Source organism: Labeo rohita, chromosome 17, assembly GCF_022985175.1.
Source record: "Labeo rohita strain BAU-BD-2019 chromosome 17, IGBB_LRoh.1.0, whole genome shotgun sequence".
In the NCBI taxonomy this organism is placed as follows: domain Eukaryota; kingdom Metazoa; phylum Chordata; class Actinopteri; order Cypriniformes; family Cyprinidae; genus Labeo; species Labeo rohita.
Genome location: NC_066885.1, coordinates 20,741,174 through 20,767,260, shown reverse-complemented (window position 1 = coordinate 20,767,260; position 26,087 = coordinate 20,741,174). Strand labels below are relative to the sequence as shown.

Below are 26,087 nucleotides of genomic sequence, written 5' to 3'. Positions count from 1 at the left end.
AAATGTACTTTATTCCTGTGATCTCAACTAAATATCGTTCAAAAGCTTAGTATCATTTTACTTTTTATTTTTTGGGAAAGAAATTATAGAAATGAATAATTTTATTTAGCAAGGATGCTTTCAATTGATCAAAAGTGATGATAAAGACATTTATAATGTTTCAAAATATTTCTATTTTATATCAGTGCTGTTCTTCTTAACATTCTATTCATCAAAGAAACCTGAAAAAATCGAATAAATAATAAAAAATGTTTTTTGAGCAGTAAATCAGAATATTAGGATGATTTATTTTATTTTTTAATGGGGTTTTTGTGTTTATTTAATAGGACAGTTGAGAGCAGACAGGAAAGCATTGGGTGAAGAGAGGGGGCTGGGACTGGCAAAGGGCCTCGAGACGGGAATCGAACTCGGGTCGCCGGCAGCACAGTTGCGCTATCGGTGCCGACTATTAGAATGACTTCAGAAGGATCATGTGACTGGAGTAATGATGCTAAAAATTCAGCTTTAAAATCACAGGAATAAATTACATTTTAAAATATATTCAAATAGAAAACAGCTATTTAAAAAATTCAAAATGCTACTGTTTATGCTGTACTTTGGATCAAATAAATGCAGGCTTAGTGAGCAGAAGAAACGTCTTTAAAAAACATTAAAAATCTTACTTTTTAAAAACTAACGTTAGTGTGTATTCAACACAAATGTAACTATTAACTAATTTCAGACTTACTACTTATATATTAATCCTTTTATAAGACAAAAATGCTTTTATTGAAGGTGATTTCCTGCTAATATATCAAGTTAATAGACAGATGAACTTCACTGATGATAAACATATATTTTGCAAAAGTGATCAGGAAATCCAGTGATACTAAGACATGGATTTTGAGACATTATGTCTGTAAAACTTTTCTTAACTATAATCATCATTTATGCCAAGCCTTAAATTATACATTTTTGTTTAATATTTTTAACATAATAAGAAAGGGGAAAATATAATAAGGCTCTAGTAATATAAATGAATGGAAAGTACAATAAAATACAAAATACAATACAGAAATATACAACAATTACAACAAAAATACAACTATTTGCGCTATTTTATGTTATACTGTAGTTATATATAGAATTGAATAACAGTGCAATGTGTTATTCATTTATTTTTAAAAAACGTAGAACGAAAAGGCTTTTATTTTGTAATAGCTTCACATAACCCGGAAATGAAGTCAGGTTTGTAAACGCTACATGTGTTTAGTGTCTATATTCAGCCAAATAGCAGATATATGACTGGGGCATAAACAATCGATTTACAATAAGGGAACATTTCCGTCATAACTGTGCTGATCACGGACTGACTATTAATAATATTATAAACTTGCTGGAAAGGTGCTTATTATCCTCTGCAAGCCAACAAGAAAACTTTAAGACTGTCAGTCAGTGAAGTACGAGATGAAGTGGCAAATTTGAGAGTCGCCTCCGAGCCATTAGACGCCTTTGTGTTAATTCGGGAGTTTGGGATGTTGCGGCGTCCCAAGCCCACAGACAATGAGGCGGATCTGCTCCGGGAGCAGCAGGAGCTTCTGGCGGCAGGCGCTCAGTCGTCTGTCACCGTAGTGAAGCGCCCTGATAAACGCAGAGGAGACGCTGAGGCACAGGAGGAGGGAAACCAGAGAGATGTTGTGACTATAGAAGGTAGGTTAAACATTTCTAAACTTTCTGTCAGTTATTGAATCACGTCTTCTATAAACAGATTTAATGATGAGGCTGATTTAGTTTTTATAAACCTTGTACTAAAATCATCTGCACCTTAAGATCTTCCAGATGAGCTTCCCACCTTGACCCCTGCACCTCCAAAGAAGTCACGCTTTAAACAGGAGCGAGTGCGTTTTGAAGATGAGGACCCAGAAGAGCAACTGGACAGACATGATACCCACATCAGTGCTGTCCTATCTAGAATCATTGTGAGTCACATTTATTACAGTGTATGTGTTGTTTGATTGAATGACAACATAATGCAATGCTTATTTGTTTGTGTTTCTATAGGAGAGGGACACGAGTGCCGTACCTGTCTCGCTCCCGTGCATCACAGGCTCTGCTTTCCCTAAAGTCTTGCGTAGATCTGTAATGGAAAGTGAGGTGAGAAAACATCACACGTGGACGAAATCCTTCCCAGCTTTTTCATTTCTCTAATGTTTGTGTTTCTCACTGCACCCAGGGGCTGGAAAGAGCTCCTAGAGGAAGAAAAAGTATTTTTGCACGCCAAATTGCAGCACAAAGGGCTAAGGAAGATGGTAAGCCTTTAAATGGATCAGAGACTAGAGAGCAGTCTTCTGCATCTAGACTTGTGAGCTTCTCACCAGTGGACAATATGGAGACTCAGCAACCTGAGTCAGATGTTGTGGGTAAGTGCTGTTATATTCAAGAAAGTTTTTAATGATAAAAATCCATGCAGTGGTTTTTAATTCATCTGTAAAAATAATATCCCCTTTTTCAAATCGAGCCATTCGTCACACTGATAGTTGATTGACATGAGCGTCTTACCTCAGATCAGCTGTAACAGTCCGACCTGCGTTGTTTTTGATGCCGGAGCAGGGATGTAAGTTAGACAAGAATATCTCTGATTGAGCGATTGAGGTGTTGTGTTGCTGGATGTGATAATGAACATAGCGGTCGTCATTTACTCCCGACATCTGAGAGATGAAGATGCAGTGTATTACGTTTGTTTGTGAAGGGAATGCGCCTCCTGATCTACATAAATGCGTCTATGTTCACGCGAATCATTTGTGATCCAGCTTCACTTACAGCAGAAGTGAGTGTAAGGGTTTTTTAATGAATCTCTGCAATTACCTTTCCTAATAACAATCTAGTTAGCAAGTTTAACAGCTAAATGCAGCTAAAGTAAACAGGCTCGTCACTCCACAGAGAGAAGAAAGGGGCGGGGCGAGCAGAGCTCATTTGCATTTAAAGGAACAATCAGAATGGGTTGATTTTTGTATAGCTCGTTTTGACAAAGTAAAAAGGGTGTTGTTTTACAGTTTTTTGAGAATTTTTAACCAAAGAATATTATAGACTTTTCATTAAGACCCTAAAGAATCATATCAACTTGTGGAAAATGGGCATCCGATGACCCATTTAAGCATGATGTATTTTCTGATTGGGTTTCTGTTACAGGTCGTGTTGGTGGCCCTGCGCTACTTACAGGTCAAGGACTTGGGATTGCAAATAGTGCCATGGAGACAATGAAAATCCATGAGGAGAATCAGGCAAAGTTGCAGGCGATGTCCCAGAGTGAGATACTGGAGGAACAGAGGAAACTGCTGGCACAGCTTGGTAAGCTCAGTATTTTCTGTTGACACTTCTAATGTCTAACATGAAACATCTTCAAATATGTATCAAACAATGTCATCTATGTGAACAGGAAAATAAATACTGTAAGCAAATGTATTTGTTAGTTTGTTGGAAATGTAATATATAATGTACACTAGTCTCTTCCTCTCACCAAGCCTGAATTTATTTGATCCAAAGTACAGCAAAAATAGTAAAATTGTGAATTAAAATAGTAAAAATAGCTTTCTATTTGAATATATTTCAAAAATGTAATTTATTCCTGTGATTTCAAAGCTGAAATGTTAGCATCATTACTCCAGGCACATTTGATTTGCTGCTCAAAAAACATTTTGAAACATGTTGAAAACATAAGCTGAAACAATATTTTTTCAGGTTTTTTTTGATGACAGGAATAAATTACATTTTAAAATATATTCTAAACTTTGAATAGTTATTTTAAATGGTAAAAATACTTCAAAATACTGTTTTGCTGTACTTTGGATCAAATAAATGCAGACTTGGTGAGCAGAAGAGACTTTAAAAAAACATTAAAAATCTTACTGTTCAAAAACTTTTGACTGGTAGTGTATTATTTGGTCCCTGTTCTTTTGAATTATTATAATGTGCAACTGTTTTATTTGCTAACCCATTCTAGCACAGTAATTTTATAAATTAGATTTTGATGCACACTAACACACTATGCACACTAACATTCAAAATTTTAGGGTAATTTTTAAAGAAAAGTTTTTTTTTTAATTAATAGTTTTATTGAGCAAGAATAGATTAAATTGAGTGACAATAAAGACATTTATAATATTAATGTTAATATTTCAAATAAACCACTTTACTTTTTATTTGTTAAAGAATTCTGAAAATATATATATCACAGTTTCCACAAAAATATTAAGCATATTGATAATAATAAGAAATATTTAAGCACCAAAGCAACATATTAGAATGCATTTTAAAGGATCATGTGACACTGGAGACAGTTATGGTTTCTGAAAATTCTGAAAATTTAAATTGTAATAAAATTTTACAATGTTAAAATTTTTTTGTGTATTTTCGAAGAAACAAATGCAGCACTGGTGAACATAAATCTTTTACAAAAACACATCAGAAAATCGTACCAACACCAAACTTTTTGATTGGTATATATTATTTATTTATTTATTTTGTTAGGAGATGTTCCATATTTAAATTATAGTTCATAATTTGACCTCCTGTGCTTGATTGGTGTTTCCTAAAATTTAACCACCCTTCGTTGACCATTTTGTTTGACCATATATTGTTTTATTTGTTGTAAGTCTTCAATTTTAGACTCTATTTTTTGCCCTATTTGTGGAACGTGCCATCTATAACAGTGACATTTTATTTACTTCAACCTCACGTTGTCATATTATGTCAGACCCTAGATTAGTGGACTTCGTGAGATCTCGGAAGGCACAGAGAACCCCGGGATCTGAGTCAGCATCCGGTCCTGTGCAAAGAGAAGACGTCCTGACTGAACCTCTGCCTAATAGCGCTTCTCCAGATCTAGACCACACAATAAAAGCTCGGGAATCTCAGAGGGATACGATGGAGGATGATGATGAAGATGAGAATCAGCTTGCAGTTCAACCTCCAATTACAAGTGAGTGAGTTCAGAGCTTGTTTAGCAAAAACAGATGAAATAATATACCACTGCGTTGCAAATAAATGTTATAAAGATGTTATTACACATGTTTGTGATGTATTTGACACATACTACTCAATATCACAGCATTGCTTTGGTTTCATGATGGGAACTGGTCTGTATGCATACAGCATTAGAAAGTAAAGCTAATGTACCGGATGTGGTCTTCTCAATCTTGTCAGCACAAGCTGGATGGTTTCCAATTCGTTATTCACCCTGAGCTTGGAACTGGCCACACATATTCAGGACTGTACACTTTGCAGATCTGTCCAGCTAAGCTGTGAGCCCAGCATGCTAAGGCAGATGCATCAATTTCAATTAGTCTGATTAGAGCCGAGTTAGCTAGAGCAAGCACCAATTTGTTTTAAGGTAATAGAGATAAGAGGAACTCATTGACGTTTATGGATGAAGCACATCAGGGGTTACTGTTCGGAGAACAGTTAGTCCGTCGTTGCACTGCCATCGGCATGTGGTACTGTGTATGTCAATAATCATGCACTAACTGAAAGTCTAGTGGTTTTGTTGCTCTCTATTACTATTAATCATTTATAATATTGGTGGTGTTTATTGTTTACAGAGGAAGAGCTGCCAGTCAAGCCTCAAAAGGAGTGGCTTCACATGGACAAGGTGGAGCCAGAAAAATTGGAATGGATAAGAGACCTTCCTGCACCCAGGAAGCAGAGCACCAAAAAGGTACAATCAAGTAAACTTAGAAAATGGCGTGAAATTTTATTGAATAATTATTCCGTGTTCTTGTTTTGCATTAATGCTTTATTACATTTTCAGGCTATGCAAGCACGTTTTGATTTTGCTGGCACTCTCATCCCACCCACCGAAGACTTGCCCACCCATTTAGGCCTGCACCACCATGGAGAGGAGCCAGAGGTGAGTGGGTTCAGTTAAATTCATCTGCTGGATTGTTTTTAGACTGGCAGCAAACTAGAAGTGATGCCAGTACTTTTTTTAAAAGGTGTTTGTATTAGTGAGATGTAGACGTGTGTAGATGTTGTATATGTGTAATACTAACTATAATTTTCTCTCTCTCCTCTTTTCCAGCTGGCTGGCTACTCGCTGCAAGAGCTTTTCCTCCTCTCTCGCAGTCAGCTGAACCAACAGCGCAATCTGGCCGTCAGCACTCTGGCTAATGTCCTCGCCAAAGTAAACAAACATTTAAAAGTTAAAACAAAAGTTTATTGAGTTGCTGTGAAAAGCTATTATATCGCCTGTAGATTTGAGCAAATGCTGGATCCTCTTAAATATGCACAACTCTCTGTCTGTCTGTCTGTGTGTCTATCTATCTATACCTGTTAGGTGTTAAACATTGGTGCAAATAGCAGTAAATTGACTGCTGCTTACCTTGGTAAATCATGTTGTAAACAATATAATTTTTTACTGTTGTTCAATGTTGTTCAGTGTTTAATTTAAGCTTTTTAGTGCCACAATAAAAAAAAAAACAATCTAAAATTACGATGATAAAGTCGTAATATTTTGAGAATAAAGTTGAAATTATGAGAATAAATTCGAAATGTTTCAAGAATTAAGTTAAAATGTTTTTAGAATAAAGTCGGAATTTCGAGAATACAGTCAAGATGGTTTGAGAATAAAGTTGAAATTTTGAAAATAAAGTCAAAATGTTTCAAGAATGAAGTCAAAATTTTAAGAATGAAGTCAAAATTATGAGAATAAAGTTGAAAATACGAGAATAAATTTGAAATGTTTTTAGAATAAAGTCAAAATTACGAGAATAAAGTTGAAAATACGAGAATAAATTCGAAATGTTTTGAGAATAAAGTCGAAATTTCAAGAATAAAGTCAAAATTTCGAGAATAAAGTCAAAATGTTTCGAGAATAAACTCGAAATTACGAGAATAAAGTCAAAAATACGAGAACGAATTCAAAATGTTTTGAGAATAAGGTTAAAATTTTAAGAATGAAGTCAAAATTATGAGAATAAAGTTGAAAATACGAGAATAAATTTGAAATGTTTTTAGAATAAAGTCAAAATTACGAGAATAAAGTTGAAAATACGAGAATAAATTCGAAATGTTTTGAGAATAAAGTCGAAATTTCAAGAATAAAGTCAAAATTTCGAGAATAAAGTCAAAATGTTTCGAGAATAAACTCGAAATTACGAGAATAAAGTCAAAAATACGAGAACGAATTCAAAATGTTTTGAGAATAAGGTTAAAATTTTAAGAATAAAGTCAAAATGTTTCGAGAATAAAGTTGAAATTATGAGAGTAATGTCAAAATGTTTTGTGAAGTCAAAATTTTGAGAATAAAGTAGAAATTTTGAGAATGAAGTCAAAATTACAAGAATAAAGTCAAAAATACAAGAATAAATTTGAAATGTTTTTAGAATAAAGTCAAAATTACGAGAATAAAGTTGCAAATACAAGAATAAATTTGAAATTTCAAGAATAAAGTCAAAATTTCAAGAATAAAGTCAAAATGTTTCGAGAATAAACTCGAAATTATGAGAATAAAGTCAAAAATACGAGAACGAATTCAAAATGTTTTGAGAATAAAGTTGAAATTTTAGGAATAAAGTCAAAATGTTTCGAGAATAAAGTTGAAATTATGAGAGTAAAGTCAAAATGTTTTGTGAAGTCAAAATTTTGAGAATAAAGTAGAAATTTTGAGAATGAAGTCAAAATTACAAGAATAAAGTCAAAAATACAAGAATAAATTTGAAATGTTTTTAGAATAAAGTCAAAATTACGAGAATAAAGTTGAAAATACAAGAATAAATTTGAAATTTCAAGAATAAAGTCAAAATTTCAAGAATAAAGTCAAAATGTTTCGAGAATAAACTCGAAATTATGAGAATAAAGTCAAAAATACGAGAACGAATTCAAAATGTTTTGAGAATAAGGTTGAAATTTTAAGAATAAAGTCAAAATGTTTCGAGAATAAAGTTGAAATTATGAGAGTAAAGTCAAAATGTTTTGTGAAGTCAAAATTTTGAGAATAAAGTCGCAATTTTGAGAATAAAGTAGAAATTTTGAGAATGAAGTCAAAATTACAAGAATAAAGTCGAAAATACAAGAATAAATTTGAAATGTTTTTAGAATAAAGTCAAAATTACGAGAATAAAGTTGAAAATACGAGAATAAATTCGAAATGTTTTGAGAATAAAGTCGAAATTTCAAGAATAAAGTCAAAATTTCGAGAATAAAGTCAAAATGTTTCGAGAATAAACTCGAAATTACGAGAATAAAGTCAAAAATACGAGAACGAATTCAAAATGTTTTGAGAATAAAGTTGAAATTTTAGGAATAAAGTCAAAATGTTTCGAGAATAAAGTTGAAATTATGAGAGTAAAGTCAAAATGTTTTGTGAAGTCAAAATTTTGAGAATAAAGTAGAAATTTTGAGAATGAAGTCAAAATTACAAGAATAAAGTCAAAAATACAAGAATAAATTTGAAATGTTTTTAGAATAAAGTCAAAATTACGAGAATAAAGTTGAAAATACAAGAATAAATTCGAAATTTCAAGAATAAAGTCAAAATTTCAAGAATAAAGTCAAAATGTTTCGAGAATAAACTCGAAATTACAAGAATAAAGTCAAAAATACGAGAACGAATTCAAAATGTTTTGAGAATAAAGTTGAAATTTTAGGAATAAAGTCAAAGTGTTTCGAGAATAAAGTTGAAATTATGAGAGTAAAGTCAAAATGTTTTGTGAAGTCAAAATTTTGAGAATAAAGTCGCAATTTTGAGAATAAAGTAGAAATTTTGAGAATGAAGTCAAAATTCGAAAATACAAGAATAAATTTGAAATGTTTTTAGAATAAAGTCAAAATTACGAGAATAAAGTTGAAAATACAAGAATAAATTTGAAATGTTTTTAGAATAAAGTAAAAATTACGAGAATAAAGTTGAAAATACAAGAATAAATTCGAAATGTTTTGAGAATAAAGTCGAAATTTCAAGAATAAAGTCAAAATGTTTTGAGAATAAAGTCAAAAATATGAGAACGAGTTCAAAATGTTTTGAGAATAAAGTTGAAATTTTAAGAATAAAGTCAAAATTACAAGAATGAAGTCAAAATGTTTCGTGATGAAGTCAAAATTACAAGAATGAAGTTGAAATTTTGAGAATAAAGTCAATGTTTTTTTGAATAAAGTCGAGAAAAAGAATGAAGAATTAATTCTCGAGATTAAAGTTTTGACTTTTTTCTCAAAATATTTTGACTTTATTCTCGAAACATTTCAATTTTATTCTCGTAATTTCGACTTTATTCTCAAAATATTTTAACTTTATTCTCGTAATATTTCGACTTTAAACTCAATCTTAGATTTTTTTTTTTTTTTTTTAAAGTGGCACTAAGACAGTCATATAATTAATAAAAAAAATTAATTGGAGTAGAAATATAATTATGTAATTGTAACTTAATTGTTATAAAAACTTCAATAAGTGTAATATAAGTGTTTGTATGCAAATCAATTCATTTTAACCTTCAATATTATAGTAATGTGTTACCAACTGACTCTCATGTATATTTTACAGCATTAGTTGAGAGATTTTATTTTTCCTTGAGAAAATTTGACATGTACTGTACTTTTAAATATTTTCAAATAATCAATATCAAATCAAATCGGAAATCGAATCGAATCGCAAGATTGTGAATCAGAATCAGATTGAATTGTTAAATTTGTGTCAAAACCCAGCCCTGATTAGCACTGTATGTTTGTGTCCTCCATCAGGCCCGTGCTGGTGAGTACATTTCCTCTCTGAAGGGCAGCGTCTTGTCTTCTTTATTGGATGCTGGACTCCTCTTTCTTCTGCGGTTCTCCCTGGATGACAGCGTGGAGGGTGTGATGTCAGCAGCGGTGCATGCCTTGCGAGCTCTGCTGGTTTCATCTGACGATGAAGTAAGAGACAGTCATCTCACATATCACTTATGCACTTTTGCCGATAAGTAACCACATCATTTGTGATTTATCTTATCCTAGGAGTGCATGGATAGTGCCTTCTCGTGGCTGCTCGGGATGGCAAGCTTTCCTTTACTGCCCACTGCTCAGGAGGATGAGGACGAGGATGATGAAGGCTTGGATGAAACCATGAAATTAACAGCTAAAGAGAAAGAAGAAAGGAAAACCGATCATGATGTTGCTAGGGAGGATGTTGTCAAGGTAACTGGGGTCTAAGATTGCAATGTTAGTTGCTGCTCTTAGTTATGCAGTATTACTGAAGTTTCTGTGTTGCCATCAGGGCTTTCTGAAGATGCAGGGTCTTCCTCGGTTGCGGTACATCCTAGAGGTGGTGCGGCCCTCACCCCGGGTTGTTCTTGATATTCTGGAGGTTCTGATCCGAATCGCTCACCACTCGACTGCTGCAGCAATACAGGTAGCTGAATTATTTTATTATGTGCTGTTGTCATTTTTATTAATTTATTGTTGTAAATATTATTTTACTTTCATACTGTACTTCAACCAATATTTCATATTTTTAATCTAATATCTTATGTTATGATATTAATTAATATTTTGGATTTTTTCTTTATATTTTCTATTTTCCAGTATTTTTAATTGTCATTTTAGTAACTTTTTTATGTGCTATTGTCATTTTTATTAATTTGTTTTAAATATTATTTTACTTTTAGCTTAGTAATTTTAGTACTTCAGCTTATTTATTTCAATGAGTTGCCAAGATAGCATTTCAATTTTTATTCAGTTTATTTTTAGTTTTTTTGTCTAATCTTATGTTATGGTATTTATTAATATTTTGGGTTTACTTTTATCTTTATGTTTTCTGTTTTTATTTAAATTTTCATTTTATTAACATTATCTGCTATTGTAATTTTTTTTTATTTTAAAAAAATATTATGTTACTTTTAGTTTTAGTAATTTTAGTACTTTAGCTTATTTTTTTTCAGTTAGTTGCCAAGGTAGCATTTTTTTTATCTAATATTTATTTTTTTATGTAATATGTTTTATGGTATTTATTAATAATATGGATTCACTTTTATTTTTATATTTTTAGTTTTCATTTTAATTTTCATTTTGGTAACTTTTATTATGTGCTATTGTCATTTTTTAAAATGTATTTTTAATCTTGTTTTGCTTCAGTTTTAGTAATTTTAGTGCTCCAACTTGTTTATTTCAGTTTGTTGCCAAGGCAACAATTAAAATTTTTTTATCCAATATTTCAATTTTTTTAATCTTATGTTGTAGTGTTTGTTAATATTTTAGGTTCAACATTATTTTTATATTTTTTAATTTTCATTTTAGTAACATTATTATGTGCTATTGTCATTTCTATTAATTTATTAATTTAATCATATATTTTTTAAATATTATTTTACTTTCAATTTTAGTCATTTTAGTTCTTCCACTTATGTATTTCAGTTGGTAACATTTCTATTTTCTAATGCAATATTTTGTCTTTTCTTTTTTTTTTAAATCTTGTATCTTATGTTATTAGTCTTTATTAATATTTTGGATTCGTTTTATTTTTATATTTTCAGTTTTGATTTTAATTTTTATTTTAGTAACATTATCATGTGCTACTGTCTTTTTCATTAATTTAAAAATATTATTTTGCTTTCAGTTTTAGTGATTTTAATTGTTCAACTTATTGCAGTTAGTAGCCAAGACAACATTTTAAATTGTTTATACAATATTTAAATTTTTTTAGTTTTACCTAATATCTAGTATATTTTAGGTTCACTTTTACCTTTATATTTTCATTTTTTTTTTTTATATTTTTATTTTAGTAACATTATTACATGCTTAATTTTTGAAAAATATTATTATAATTTCAGTTTCAGTAATTTTTTGTACTTCAACTTATTTATTTCAGTTAATAGCCAAGGCAAAATTTCTAACTTTTATCTAATATTTATATTTTTTTAATCTAATATTCATGTTGTTTTTTTTTTTTTAATTTCAGCTTTATTTTAATTACTGATGATTTTTAATAGTTTTAGTTTTAGTTTAAGTTAACAGAAATAACACTGTTCTGAACCCTCTGAACTTTGCTATTACCTTATAACCTGAACTTCAGTGCTACTTTGGGGTTTTTACTTTAGATTTGGGCTAATGACACAATTAACTTATTGTTTGCGCAAATTTCTGTTGTTTTTCATTAAAATTCAGACCTTTCTCTCCTGTCAGATCTTGGACTGTCCGCGGCTGATGAACACAGTGATTTCTGAGTTTCTCCCCTGTTCCTGGGCTCCTGCCAACTCACAGGCTCCTTCCTCTTTGTATGGGCTGCCTGTTGCCTTGGCGATGAAGCTGCTTCGTGTTTTAGCAAGTGCTGGAAGGCATGCTTGTGCTAGAATAGTAAGTATCCACTAAATTGTGTAGGCTAACGGTGTCAAGCACCCACTAATTGTAAATGATTATAATACTTACTGCAAGATTGACAGCTCTCTCACCCACTTTAGTAATTGACTATGGTCTATGATATGTACTGAAATATGTCTATATATATTGTCACTGAGGGCTATGCTCTTGTAATGTCAAATTTTGATACTTTGGTTAGACCCTTATAAAGTAAAACCTCCTTAAAATTATACATTTTAGTATATAGTACCTTAAAGTCAAACTAGGCCCTAATTGGTCTGCGTTTCTTAGCTGAACTCTCTAGGAGGCAAGGAGCTTTTGTCACGTTTTGTGGTTGTGGAGCCATCAGAGATGTTGTTGGAAGCAGGTGAAGCTCTTCGCTGCAGTACAGAGGCGCTGAGGCTGTTCGCAGTGGCTGCCAGCTACGGACAGGCTTGCAATCTGTACATGTGAGGATGATCACTTTCCCTTTCAAATGAAGACAAATAGCTGTGGTTGTTAAAAAACAGTGTAAACTGTGAAGGTACAAATGTTTGGGACTGCGCTCAAAGCATGTGGTTGTAGTGACGGTGAGTGTGTCCTTTATTTCAGGGACCTGTATCCTGTGCTGGTGAAGAGGTTGCAGGCTGGGAACCGGTTGTGTGCTTCATCTGAGGCTGTGTTGTTTCTGGAGCTGGACCGAATCAGAGCTCTGCTCGTGCTGCTGACTCAGGTCACTCAAACGGCAGGATGCCATGAAGAACTGCAGAGAGACCTAGTCAGGTGAGACTACATTTTGATCATGTGGTAGTTATAGCAAACCATGTGCAAATGTATTAAAAGTTGCACATTACATAAATAAAATAATGTAAAAATGTTAATAGAGTGTATGTATTTAATATAGAAACTTGTTTCCACCACTGAATAAAAAATAAAAAAGGCAACTGCGACCTTTTTTCTCACAGTTCTGACTTTTTGTCTCGAAATTGCGAGTTTACATCTGTGACTTTATTGTTTATACATCTTAATTCTGAGTTTATATCACACAGTTCTAAGAAAAAAAGTGAGACTTGTAAATTTATATCTTGCAATTCTGACTTTATAACTTGCAATTGTGAGTTTATGTCATGCAATTCTGAGAAAAAGTTTTCTTTTTCTCTCAAAAAGTTTTTGTCTTGCAGTTCTGACTTTATAACTCACTTTACTTGCTTGATTTATAACTTCATAAATCAGACTTTTTTCTCAGAATTGCAATTCTGAGAAATAAAGTCAGTTTATATCTTGTAATTCTATTTCTGAGTTTGTATAACTTTATAACTTGCAATTGCAAGTTTATATCATGCAATTCTGTGAAAAAAAGTCAGATTTGCGAGTTTGTATCATGCAATAAAAAGTCGCAGTAACCTTTTTTTTTTTTTATAAACCTGACTTTTTCTTAAAGAAACTCGCAATTCTCAGAAATACGTTTTGTAAAATTCCCTCAAATTTCGAGGGAATTCTGAGATATAAAGTCAGGATTACGAGATGTAGACTCAATTCTGACTTTTTTTTCTTAGAATTGCTAGATTATAACTTTTGTGACGTTATGTCACGCATTCTGAGAAAAAAAGTAGGCCTTTGAGTTTATATTAGGCAATAAAGTCGCAATAACCTTTTTTTATTTTTTACTCAGTGGCGGAAACGGGCATCCATAATTTAATTCTGCTTTTGATAATTTGAGAAAAAATTCAAATATATTAATATACACTACCAGTCAAAAGTTTTTTATGTTTTTGAAAGAAGTCACTTATTTTCACTGCATTTATTTGATCAAAAATATAGTAAAGCAATAATATTGTTCATTATTTCAATGAATAAGTTAAAAAAAAAACAGCATTTATTCAAACTAGAAGTCTTTTGTGAAATGATACGTCTTTACTATCATATTATTATTATTATTATTATTATTATTATTATTATTGTTATCATTTATTAGTGCTGGGCAAGGATACGTTTTGTGTACATAACATATGTATGTGTACTATGTATATTTATTATTTATATATAAAGACAAACACATGTAGTATATATTTTGAAAATATTTACATGTATTTACATGTATGTATTTATATTCATTTAATTTATGTAATATATATATATATATATATATATATATATATATATATATAAATATATTTAATATAAACAAAATTTTTCTTAAATATATACATGCATGTGTGTGTATTTATATATACATAATAACTATACACAGTACACACACATATATTATGTACACAAAAACGTTTATGCGATTAATCGCGATTAGTCTTTGCTCAGCACTATTATTTATTTATTTATTTAATTTATAAATACTATTAAATCAGTTAAACAGAACAGACTGTGGCGTATCACAATACTATTAAAACTGATGTTTATTTATCATATTTAATACGATTATTATAATTAATTCTTTATTAAAAATGAAAGAAAATATACTTTATTATTTTTAGCTATTTCATACATCCTGCTAGAACTTCCTGTTTCAGTTGTAAATGTCACCAGAAAATATAACCGCACTAATTAATTGATTTAATGCATTTTTAAAAAATAATTCAAAAGAGCTTTTGAACTGTTTTCTGTTTGATTAGATTTTACGGGTTGTCTGAAACCTTGAAACGCTTGGTAGGGTTGACATCTGTTAGAATGATTTCATTTACCATAATTTAAGTCTTGCTTATTATTAATATTATTATTGCAGTTTCATTTGTGTGCTTTAAATTTGAATATGGCCTTGAGCTGTTTCACTGTGTGTATTGACAGTGCTCAGGGTACAGAGTGTCCTCCACCTCCTCCGGTTGTGTGGAGTCATGTGACGGGTCTCCAGCCCACTGTCATTAGCTCTCTCAAGGGCTGCGTGAGAGCACTCGATGGCCCGGCTCAAATGTCAAGCGCTCTGATTCTGCTTCCATCCTACCTGCTCTACGTGGAGGCGTATTATTCACAGCTCTGCGTGCAAGTAGGTATTTATAAGAAAGAAATAAGAATCAAAGTCATTCACACCAGCATCCCCAAACAAGGTTATTTTAAAAACAGCCTGTTGTTCTAGAGGCGTGTAAAATAGGCATAACTAAAGTTTATATTTAGCCACTTTAAATACACAGTTTTTTTCTTTGCTTTGAAAAGTTTATCAATCAATGCATGAATGATACGTTAAACACTAGGAGCTCATCCCTCAGAGTCAAAGTGGCTTCTTTTAGATCCAAACTGCCCTTCAGTAAAGCTTCTGGTGTGATAAATGCCAAAATATGAAAGATTATTCCTTATTATTCAGTGCATTCAGTCAAATCCCTCAAGGCAAGATAATGCTGTTTGCACAAAATAGCTGCTGATAATGTATCTTCACAAAAAAGCATTTTTATGCTTTTCACACTGCTAGTAGAAATTGAGCGGCATTCACAGACTCGCATACTTTTTTCTCTCATGTTTATCCTTTTTGGATTATATCAAAGTTTAGTTGTGGTAACTGAAGCTCTTAGTGCAAATGGGCCTAAAAATTACAGATACTTTAAATAATTGCCATCCTTTGCATATGTAATGTGAATGGTCTGGTCTGATTCCTTTGTCAGAGCTCTTTCCAGCCAGTACAGTGTCTACAGGAACTCGAGTCACTAACTTCAGACGTGCTTCTGCCACTGATATCCCATCAGGCCATGCAAAATATAACCAGCAGCTTCAGGTAGAGTAAATTCTTACTGAGATTTCCTTAGATTTAACTGTTACTATATATCCTATGAATTTGTTTTTTTCTTTTTTTTTTAAACAAATCAGTTAATATCTTTTAGAAATCTGTTGACCAATATTATCTACATTAAGAGAATTAAATATATCTACAACAATATAATATAAAATGTGACCCTGGACCACAAAACCAGTCATAAGTAGCACGGGTATATTTGTAACAGTAGCCAACAATACATTAAATGGGTCAAAATGATCAATTTTTTTTATTCCAAAAATCATCAGGATATTAAGTAAAGATCATGTTCCATGAAGATGTTTTTTTAAATTTCCTACCGTAAATATATCAAAACTTATCTTTTGATTAGTAATATGCATTAAGAACTTTAAATGCGATTTTCTCAATATTTAGATTTTTTTTTTGCACCCTATGATTCCAGATGTTCAAATAGTCATTTCGTAACAAACCGTATATCATTGGAAAGCTTATTCAGCTTTCATATAAATCTCAATTTTTAAAAATTGAGTAATATTAATAAAGTAATAATCGTAACGAGATCTTTATGTAATATTAGTAAAACAGTAATGATTTTTTATAATTATAATGACTTTATTTGTGGTGTTACAGTGTACTTGAACAATAACATTACTAATATATGACTGTTAGTAGTAAAATATATTTCCTGAATAATACTGGAGGTGACTATAATTTTGTTAGAAGTTTTATTATTAATGCTGTCATTGACGCTCATATAGGAAGTAGCTAAATAAGGATCTGACTATGTTTATATTGTATGCTAGATCTAAGAATCCCACATATAGTGGAGTTATGTGGATTTTCTATTGTAATTTAAAGTCTATAGTGATCAAAAAGGATAGATAAAGTTTATTTGCAAAAACAGATAACTCAGTTTTTTTTATTATTTTCAAAAATCATGTTTTTTTTATTATGTTGTCATGTTTTTATTGTATTATTGTGTTAGTAAGTTGTATTTTTTTTAGATATTTTTACTTTATGTCAGAATAAGCCAACAGCAGTTTGATCAACTGGAATGCACAATGAAAAAACATGATTTTTGAAAATGGTTAAAAACGGAGTTTTCTGTTTTTGCAAATAAACTCTTCAGATATTGTATAATTGTAAAATGTTTGTTATTATGTTCTCTCTTCCTGCTGCAGGTCCAGCTCTATGATCTGTAACCCTTGGCTGAGTGCTGCTAGTGTGGAGGTCGTCCCTAGTCTGCCAGGTCTGGGCTGCTCGAGGCTGAAGACCTCCAGCACAATGGCAGGGCCCAACTCCCCTCTGCCTCTCCCTACGGCCCTCCTATACCTGCTGAACACCGTCACCTCCATCCACAAAGGCTTAATAAAGAAGGTAAATTCATTCTGATGGTAAATCTGAAAAATGCAAGGAGATACTTGGTAGTAAATTTCTTTCTCTGTCTCTCATCAGTTCAGTCCTCTCATCCTCTCAGACTCTGTATTGAGTTATCTGCGGTCTTGTATCGGCGCCATGCCCTCTGTTTCTCACATGAGTGCTTGGATTTTACGCCATGAGCACCACCTGCTGTATTTGCTGCTCAGACTGGCTCACAAGCTGGTAACTGCAACCTCTGCGTTTAAAGGAATAGTTTACCCAAAAATGAAGATTCTGTCTTTAATTACTCACCCTTATGTCGTTGCAAACCTGTAAGACCTTTGTTTATCTTTGAAACACAAATTAAGATGTTTTTTATGAAATCCGAGAGTTTCTATTCTTGCATAGACGGTAACACAACCAACATGTTCAAGGTACAGAAAGGTAGTAAGAACATCATTAAAATAGTCAATGTGACATCATTGGTTTAACTGGAATTTTCTAAAGTTACGAGAATGCATTTTGTGCACAAAGAAAACAAAAATAACGACTTTATTCAACAATTTCTTCTCTTTCGTATCAGTCAATATGCGTTCACAAGAGTACCACAACGTATGCGTGTGATGCTGCTGATGCAGGAGCCAGCGTTCTGATGTAGAACCGGATGCGCTGTGCCAGAGGTAGACGCACATATGCGCTGTGGTACTCTCATGAACGCGTCGAAGACTGATACGAAAAAGAAGAAATTGTTGAATAAAGTCATTTTTGTTTCCTTTGTGCACAAAAAGTATTCTCGTAGCTTCATAACATTATGGTTGAACCACTGATGTCACATGGAAAATTTTAATGATGTCTTTACTACCTTTCTGGGCCTTGAACGTGTCAGTTTGCTTTGCTGTCTATGCAGGAGCAGAAAGCTCCAAAAATACTGTTCTGAAGATGAATGAAGGTCTTACGGTTTTAAAACAACATGAGGGTGAGTAAATAATGACAATTTTCATTTTTTGGGTGAACTCAAATATGCTGGTTTTATCTGAAAAGCATTCTGTTAATGGAATGAATTGTAATGCCTGACTTTTATTGTAACTTAATTATTTTAAGGTTCCAGTTGACCCAGAGGTGGCCAAACACGCCACCTTGTTCCACCAAGTATCGCTGGCTCTAGTGTCCTGGCTGCTGCCTGGCAGTGAATATCTGGCTCATGAACTCATGTCTGTCATGACCTTCAGTCACAGCCTCCTTCCGTAAGTCTCTGATGTTTCCTGTACAGCTCTACATGGTATGAATACAATGACTAAAGAAACAAAATATTCACATTTTGTTATATAGTTGCCCCAAACGCATACATCCTTTTTAAGTCGTATTGGTGCAGAAATTTCTTAGCAGATGTTTTCTTTCCACTTTCATATTTGTAATCACTTATGTTTATTGTCATTAAAAATGTCACAATGCTTTGATTTCAATTTAAGAAAAAAAAGACTATGCAGTCCCCATTTTGTTTAACCTTAACTAATAGCAAGAGTTTAAGTGCCTTTAGATCAGAGGATCTCAAGGATGCAATTTTATTTAATAGATCTGAGTTTCATGTGATTTGTTAATGTCTTTTATTTTGCTTGTTGCTTTGATGTACAATGGTAAATAGTATTAATATTTTTGACCCTCCTTAGACATATGCCATGAGAACATTTTTTGTTAGCTGCACAATGATAAAAGCTAAAACTCAATAGGAGAGATTAACTGCACTAAGGGTCTCCCGCCTAAAATCTACTTTGGTCTAGGCTTGGTGTTTACATTTGTCCTCATATGTGACCCTGGACCACAAAACCAGTCATAAGTACGGGTATATTTGTAGCAATAGCCAATACGTTGTATGGGTCAAAATTATTGATTTTTCTTTATGCCAAAAACTAGGATATTAAGTAAAGATCATGTTCCATGAAGATATTTTGTAAATTTTCTTACCATAAATGTATCAAAACTTAATTTTTGATTTTTATAATATTCATTGCTAAGAACTTCATGTGGACAATTTTAAAGGCAATTTTCTCAATATTTTGATTTTTTTTTTGCACCCCCAGATTCCAGATTTAAATATTGAGAATATTGTCTTTTCCTAACAAACCATGCATCAATAGAAAGCTTGCTTATTCAGCTTTAAGATGATGTATAAAGCTCAATTAAAAAAAAAGACCCTTATGTCTGGTTTTGTGGTCCAGGGTCACATATTATTGTGTTAATCATGTTTGTTTTTGTTCATATGTTGCTCTTCAAGTGTTTCAGATTTTAAGTAAGAGTTTCTAAGATGCTATAAATGCTTTTATGGTTAATTTTTATTGTTGCAATATTTAAGAAAAAAAAAAAAGGAAAGAAAAAAGTGAATGTTGAAATCCTAGCTTTATTAAGCTGTAGTTTCACATCATACTCACAAGAGAGCAGCAAACTGCACTTTTCAGACAGGATGTAGTGGATCTTGGGATCTTTTGACAGTTGTTTCTGGTTTTAGTTGTTTCTTTTTTTATGTTATGTTTTTTTTTTAGTTCTTTTTTTTTGTATGTGACCCTGCACCACAAAACCACTTTTAAGTAGCACATGTATATTTGTAGCAATAGCCAACAATACATTGTATGGGTCAAAATTATTGACTTTTCTTAGGATAACGTTAGGATATTAAGTAAGATAATTTTCCATTAAGATATTTTGTAAATTTCCTACTGTGAATAAATCAAAACTTAATTTTTGATTAGTAATATGCATTGCTAAGAACTTCATTTGGACAACTTTAAAGGCGATTTTCTCAATATTTCGATTTTGTTTTGCACCCTCAGATTCCAGATTTTCAAATCTCCGCCAAATATTGTCCTAACAAACCATACATCAATGGAATATTTATTCAGCTTTCAGATGACGTATAAATCTCAATTTCTGGTTGACTGGTTTTGTGGTCTAGGGTCACATATTTATTGGGAAATGTATGTTATTTTTATTTATCTATGGTATTTTATTCTGTTTGTTTGTTTTTTTTAAATACACTATTGTTCAAAAAACATTTCTAAGACTGGAGTAATGACTGCTGAAAATTCAGCTTTGCCATCACAGGAATAATTACATTTTGACATATATTGAAATAAAATACCCTTATTTTAAGTTATAATAACATTTCTCAATATTACTGTTTTACTGTATTTTTGATCAAATAAATACCACCTTAGTCTTTAAAAGAGCTTTCAAAAACATAAAAAATCTTACTGATCCCAATTTAGGTAGTGCATGTTTGTTAATATTTTTTTAATTAGTTTTTTTTCTCATCACAATTTAAGCACTATATAACATTAATGTTTATGAGAATTATATTGTTTTTTTGCTGCTGTAATATGAACTATTTTTGTAGAGTAATATTTACTTTTTTCTTATTGTTAGGGAGGGTGTTCATGGTGAACCAGAGGTGGCTGCATTGGCTGAGTTGCAGCTTAAAGACAGGACTTCACCTGTCGTTGGTGCTTTGCTGCGTGACGCTCTCCATCATTTGCCCTCCATCCGTGGTTGTTACCTCACCCACCTTGCACATATGGAATCTTCTGTCCTTTCATCCCGTGACCGGTACCTTGGCCGATCGCCTTTTGTCAGCTCTCATCTCCTACCTGAACTTACCGGCCCCTCCCTGCCTTCTGATTGGCCCTTCTTACCGCTCATAAGTCTCTATGAGCGAATGGGGCTGTCAGGTGGTGGTGGGCATCAGGTTGAGTCTCTTCCAGTGGGGTCAGTGCAGACAGTCACTCACTGCCTTCAATGGGTGCTTGTTCTGGAGAGCTGGAGGGAGCAGGCGCTCACAGTGGTACCACCGGTGGCTAAGCTAGCCCGGTTAGCCTGTGTCTTTCTGTGCTCCAGTGACCTCTTTCTGGAACGGCCTGTGCAAGAGCTTACTTGGGCGCTGTTTCGAAGGCTGACGCGGCCAGCCCAGCTTGAGGCGTTGGATCTGGGCTCACCTCCACCGGGCCTGGCTTCTTTTCATGACCTATACTCGGCTTTGCTGGCACAGTATGAGGCTGTGTCATTCGGTGACCCGCTCTTTGGCTGCTTCATGCTTTTGCCTCTACAGCGGCGCTACAGTGTCACCATGAGGCTGGCTGTGTTTGGAGAACACGTGGGAATGCTGCGTTCGCTGGGGGTCTCGCTACAGCAGGTGAGGGGGTTCTTCTCGTCAAAGTTAGGAAACATGACTGTAGTTTTGTCTTTGCAGTTATGAGCATCTGGAGCTGTGATCCAATTCATTCGAAGTGCAGTTCACGGAGTCGTCAGTTGATTTGAGTATAGAAAGTCTAATTTAGTTCACCAGTTGATTTGTTTAGCAGCTACAAAATTATCTGAGTTTTCACAATTTATTCTGTTCTTTTGCTGTTAAAGGCGTAGTTCACTCAAAAATGAAAATTATACCATGATTTACTCACCCTCAAGCCATCCTAGTTGTATATGACTTTCTTCTTTCAGACGAATACAGTCAGTTATATTAAAAAATGTCCTGGCTTCTCTAAGCTTTATAATGGTAGTGAATGGGTGTTGAGATTTTGAAATCCAATAAAGTGCATCCATCCATTATAAAAATACTCCATATGGTTTTAGGGGGTTAATAAAGGCCTTCTGAAGTGAATTGATGCGCTTGTGTAAAATAAAATATCCGGAGAGCAAAACAAAACACTGATCACAAATTAGATACTATATGAGGATTCATAAAGAAGAATGTTGGAGGATTTCGATATGTCCTACGCCACTCTCGCGAACCACATACAACAGTTGGATATTTTTCTTACACAAATGCATCAATTCACTTCAGAAGGCCTTTATTAACTCCTGGAGCCATGTAGAGTACTTTTCATGTTGGATGGATGCACTTTATTGCACTTCAAGATCTAAACACCCATCCACTGGCATTATAAAGCTTGGAAGAGCCAGGACGTTTGTTAACATAACTCTGATTGTATTCATCTGAGAGAAGAAAGTCATATACACCTAGGATAGCTTAAGGGGGAGTAAATCGTGGGGTAATTTTCATTTTTGGGTGAACTATCCCTTTAAAATAAAATTAGGCAATATTTCTTTTGATGCACTTTTTTGCCATTAACATTCCTAAAATAGTAGGCAGTAGTCAGACTGCTGACCCTTATAAATACTGAATAGTGTAAAAAGGGATAGTTTACCCAACGCTGAAAATTCAGTCATCATTTACTTATCATTTACTCATTACAAACCATTACTCCCTGTTCCAAAGACTTTTGTTCGTCTTCAAAATAAACCTATTTTGTGTCCATTGCACCAACACTTTGATTCTTTAAGTTCATAAAGAAATCATAAAAGCAATCCATTTGAATTGAGCAGCTTATTCCAAGTCTTCTGAAGAGACATGTTCGCTTAAAGCAGATATAAACATCGACCAACAGACATACACAGAGCACATCAGATATGGTAAACATAAGTTAAAACTAGGGGTTTAACGATAATATCACAATATAAAGTCCACAATACAATGTTATTGTAATGTTTAAAAAAAAAAAAAAAAAAAAAGACAAATGGAGACTTGGGAAAAAAATGAAAATTTTGTACATTTTAAAGTTAAATTATTCTATCTAATAGCTTTGAAGCATGAAAACAGACTTGATGAAAGGATAAAGCCATATTGCGCTTTCGGTTTTAGCTCGTTTGACAGTTACTCTGCCAGAGCATAATTGCACAAAACACTTTAAAGACCTTTTATGGTAGAATAATAAGCTTAGATGTATTTTAAAAAGTACACTTTTTGCCTGAAGACCTTTTGCTATCACGATACCACGATATCGATAACACCATTACATCCCTACTTAAAACTGCTTGCTTGATGCATAAGAAACAGTGAGGTTTGTTGTATGGTTTTGGAACAGCATGAGTAAATGATGAGGTTTTTCATTTTGGGCTGATTTAGTAGCCTAGTTTTAGTAGTTTCTCTGATTTATACGATGCTTGTCCTTTACAGCTGCCTATTCCACTGGAGAAGTTCACGTCCCCCATGGAGGACTCTCTGCCTCTGTTGCGGCTGTATTTTCGAGCACTAGTAACAGGAGCTCTGAAGAGGAACTGGTGTCCTGTACTTTATGTGGTAGCTGTTGCCCACCTCAATGAATTTATATTCTCCCAGGATGCAGTGACAGAGGTAAATGACCTATTATTTTAGTATTATTATAGCATTCATATTTTAATTATTAGTGTGAATTAGTTTTAAGTTTTTTGGAACGCATCCAGTTTCTTTTACTCTAGTTTAAGCACTCCAGTCAGCCTTTGTCTCTTTTCTTAGCTTTATTTTTTTTCTTTATTTTTTCCCAGTTTTAGTCATTTTATCACTACAGCTTGTAGTACAACCTATGTTTCAGTTACTTGCCAAGGCAAAATTTCACATTTTACCTTGTTTTACTTCTAATATTCATATTTTATTCCATTTCAGGTCCACTTCCAGGAACAAAAATAGACAGATAATGTACTCACCCCTTGTCATCCAAAATGTTCATGTCTTTCTTTCTGCAGTCATAGAAATTATGTTCTGTTCTTCATATAATGGATTGATAAGGTGCCCCAATTTTTAACTTCCAAAATACAGTTTAAGTGCAGCTTCAAATGATCCCAAATGCAGTTGTAAATTATCCCAGCCGAGGAAGATGGCTCTTATCTAGCGCAATCGGTTATTTTTATTAAAAAAATACAATTGAAATACTTTTTGATCTCAAATGCTCGTCTTGTCTTGCTGTTCCAGAACTCTGTATTCTGGCTCAAGACAGTTAGGGTATGTCGAAAAACACCAATCGTATTTTCTCCCTCAGCTTTGAAAATTATTTCAAAATCATCCTACATCGCTGCAGAAGTACCAACCCAGTCTATGCAAAGTGAACATACAAAGTAGATTAAACACCCTTAACCAAAATGGTAAAACAGCCATATAGGATGATTTTGAAGTTGAGGGAGAACATGAGATGGGAGTTTTTCGACATACCCTAACTGTCATGAACCGGAACAAAAACAGTCCAGGCAGAGTAAAACAAGATGAGCGCTTGACATTAACAAGTATATAAATTGTATTATTTTTATGAAAATAACCAATCGTTTCGCTAGATAAGACCCTTCTTCCTCGACTGGGATCGTTTACAACAGCATTTGGGATCATTTGAAGCCGCATTTAAACTGCATTTTGGAAGTTCAAATCGGGGCACCATAGCAGTCCATTATATGGAGAAAAATCCTGAAATGTTTCCCTCAAAAAACATCTTGGATGACAAGGGGGTGAGTACACTATATGTGAATCTTTGTTTTGGAAGTGGACTTCTCCTTTAATGTGAGGACAATGCCAAAATTTAGGTTATGCAATTTATGGCCACAGAGCAAATGCACTTTATGCAGATTCACTGGTGTGATTGGTCTCCTGATACAGTATACGATACTACAGTCTAGTTGACATTTGAGGCTTCATTTTCTCCAGGGAAACTATAATTTATGACAGCAAGCGCTCTGTCACACATTCCCAAATGGAGTGGTTGGGTTTGAAATATGTCTGTAGTGTGAAGCAAGAGTGATCGATGGTCTCTTCGATTGTCTTATTCTGTCATTTTACTGAGTTATGACCGGTTTGACTTACACGCTCTGTAGGAGGTGGAGGCTGCACGTCGGAGCCTGCTGAGAAAGACCTACTACCTGACAGATGAGGTACCATTACCTTAAAGAGACATTCCATTTCCTGGATCTGCTTTTATCTCCACTATATGTCTCTCTTGATGTTCTCACCATTCATGGTTTTGTGTATCTTTCAGTGACATGTCTGGTTTCTTTGTTTCTCCAGGTGTTAAGGAACCACCTGCTTTTGTTTCGGCTGCCCCAGCAGAATTCAGAGCTGGGTTTCAGCACCTATGAACAGCTGCCCCCCATTCGTGCCCGCAGGTTGGAAACCATTGTGGCAACAGAAGTACAGGGCGGAGAAAGGTGAAAAAGGAAAAATCCTGGTCCTACAGCTTCCTAGGTGATTTGTAAAATAGCATTTTTGACTTGTTAGGAACAAATGGCAACTCTAGACTTCAAAATAAAAGATTTCTCATGGATATGGTGTGGTTACTTATGTCCGTAGTGTTTTTTTTAAGATTTATAACTCTATCCGGATAGTATTTATTTGAAATGACTTAAGATAATTCCATCATTTACAGGGTTTAGTCAGTTGTTTTATTTCCACCCAAATCTGAAATGTGAGGGTTTTTTCTCTCTCCATCCACAAAATTCCCAGCCAAATTGTACTGTTTTTGGACAACCACCAGGGTCGTGTGGTCATTTAAAAGCAGGAATTAATCTAAAAGTCATTTTAGAAATCTTTTTTGACCACTGCTAAGTGCTCTATGGTTGCTTTGCACGGTAATGTGTGTATTTTTGTTACAATGGAGGCTTTTGTGACAAATGTTTGAAATTATGTACACCAATAGTTGAGCCGCCTCTGAACCGCATTTAGTGGGGGCTCTTAAAATAACAAAGCAGAGCCAAAATAGGGCATTACACTATTGAACAAGTCCAAATGCAGCAACATTTTTTATAGATACACATACTATCTATATAAAATGAATTACATATGTTCTTATTCTAGTACGTTTTATCACTAATCAGTTTCGTTTTACAAACGTCACTGATGAACAGTTGCTGTCCAAATAGTGCTTATGATTACAACAAATAATGACCGAAAAATGAGCAA

General features: G+C 33.4%; 1 protein-coding gene across 1 annotated transcript; it reads left to right on the top strand.

The window, feature by feature from the left end:
• Positions 1-1,185: 1,185 nt before the first annotated feature.
• Positions 1,186-25,548, top strand: rpap1 (RNA polymerase II associated protein 1). The gene is made up of 24 exons (XM_051134047.1): positions 1,186-1,689; positions 1,810-1,958; positions 2,041-2,133; positions 2,213-2,399; positions 3,169-3,327; positions 4,733-4,957; positions 5,577-5,692; positions 5,786-5,884; positions 6,056-6,157; positions 9,709-9,876; positions 9,958-10,137; positions 10,217-10,351; positions 12,121-12,291; positions 12,586-12,743; positions 12,886-13,056; positions 15,073-15,268; positions 15,879-15,988; positions 17,170-17,365; positions 17,444-17,590; positions 18,449-18,591; positions 20,765-21,527; positions 23,349-23,525; positions 25,007-25,063; positions 25,197-25,548. The coding sequence occupies exons 1-24, from the start codon at positions 1,515-1,517 to the stop codon at positions 25,338-25,340; spliced, it is 4,221 nt and encodes a 1,406-aa protein (XP_050990004.1). The 5' UTR covers positions 1,186-1,514; the 3' UTR covers positions 25,341-25,548.
• Positions 25,549-26,087: the final 539 nt, after the last annotated feature.

Coding starts and splice junctions, on each gene's coding strand:
- rpap1 (XM_051134047.1), top strand. CDS start 1,515: ATGTTGCGGCGTCCCAAGCCCACAGACAATGAGGCGGATCTGCTCCGG. Junction 2,400..3,168: donor ACCTGAGTCAGATGTTGTGG/GTAAGTGCTGTT, acceptor TTTCTGTTACAG/GTCGTGTTGGTGGCCCTGCG. Junction 23,526..25,006: donor CCCAGGATGCAGTGACAGAG/GTAAATGACCTA, acceptor CACGCTCTGTAG/GAGGTGGAGGCTGCACGTCG.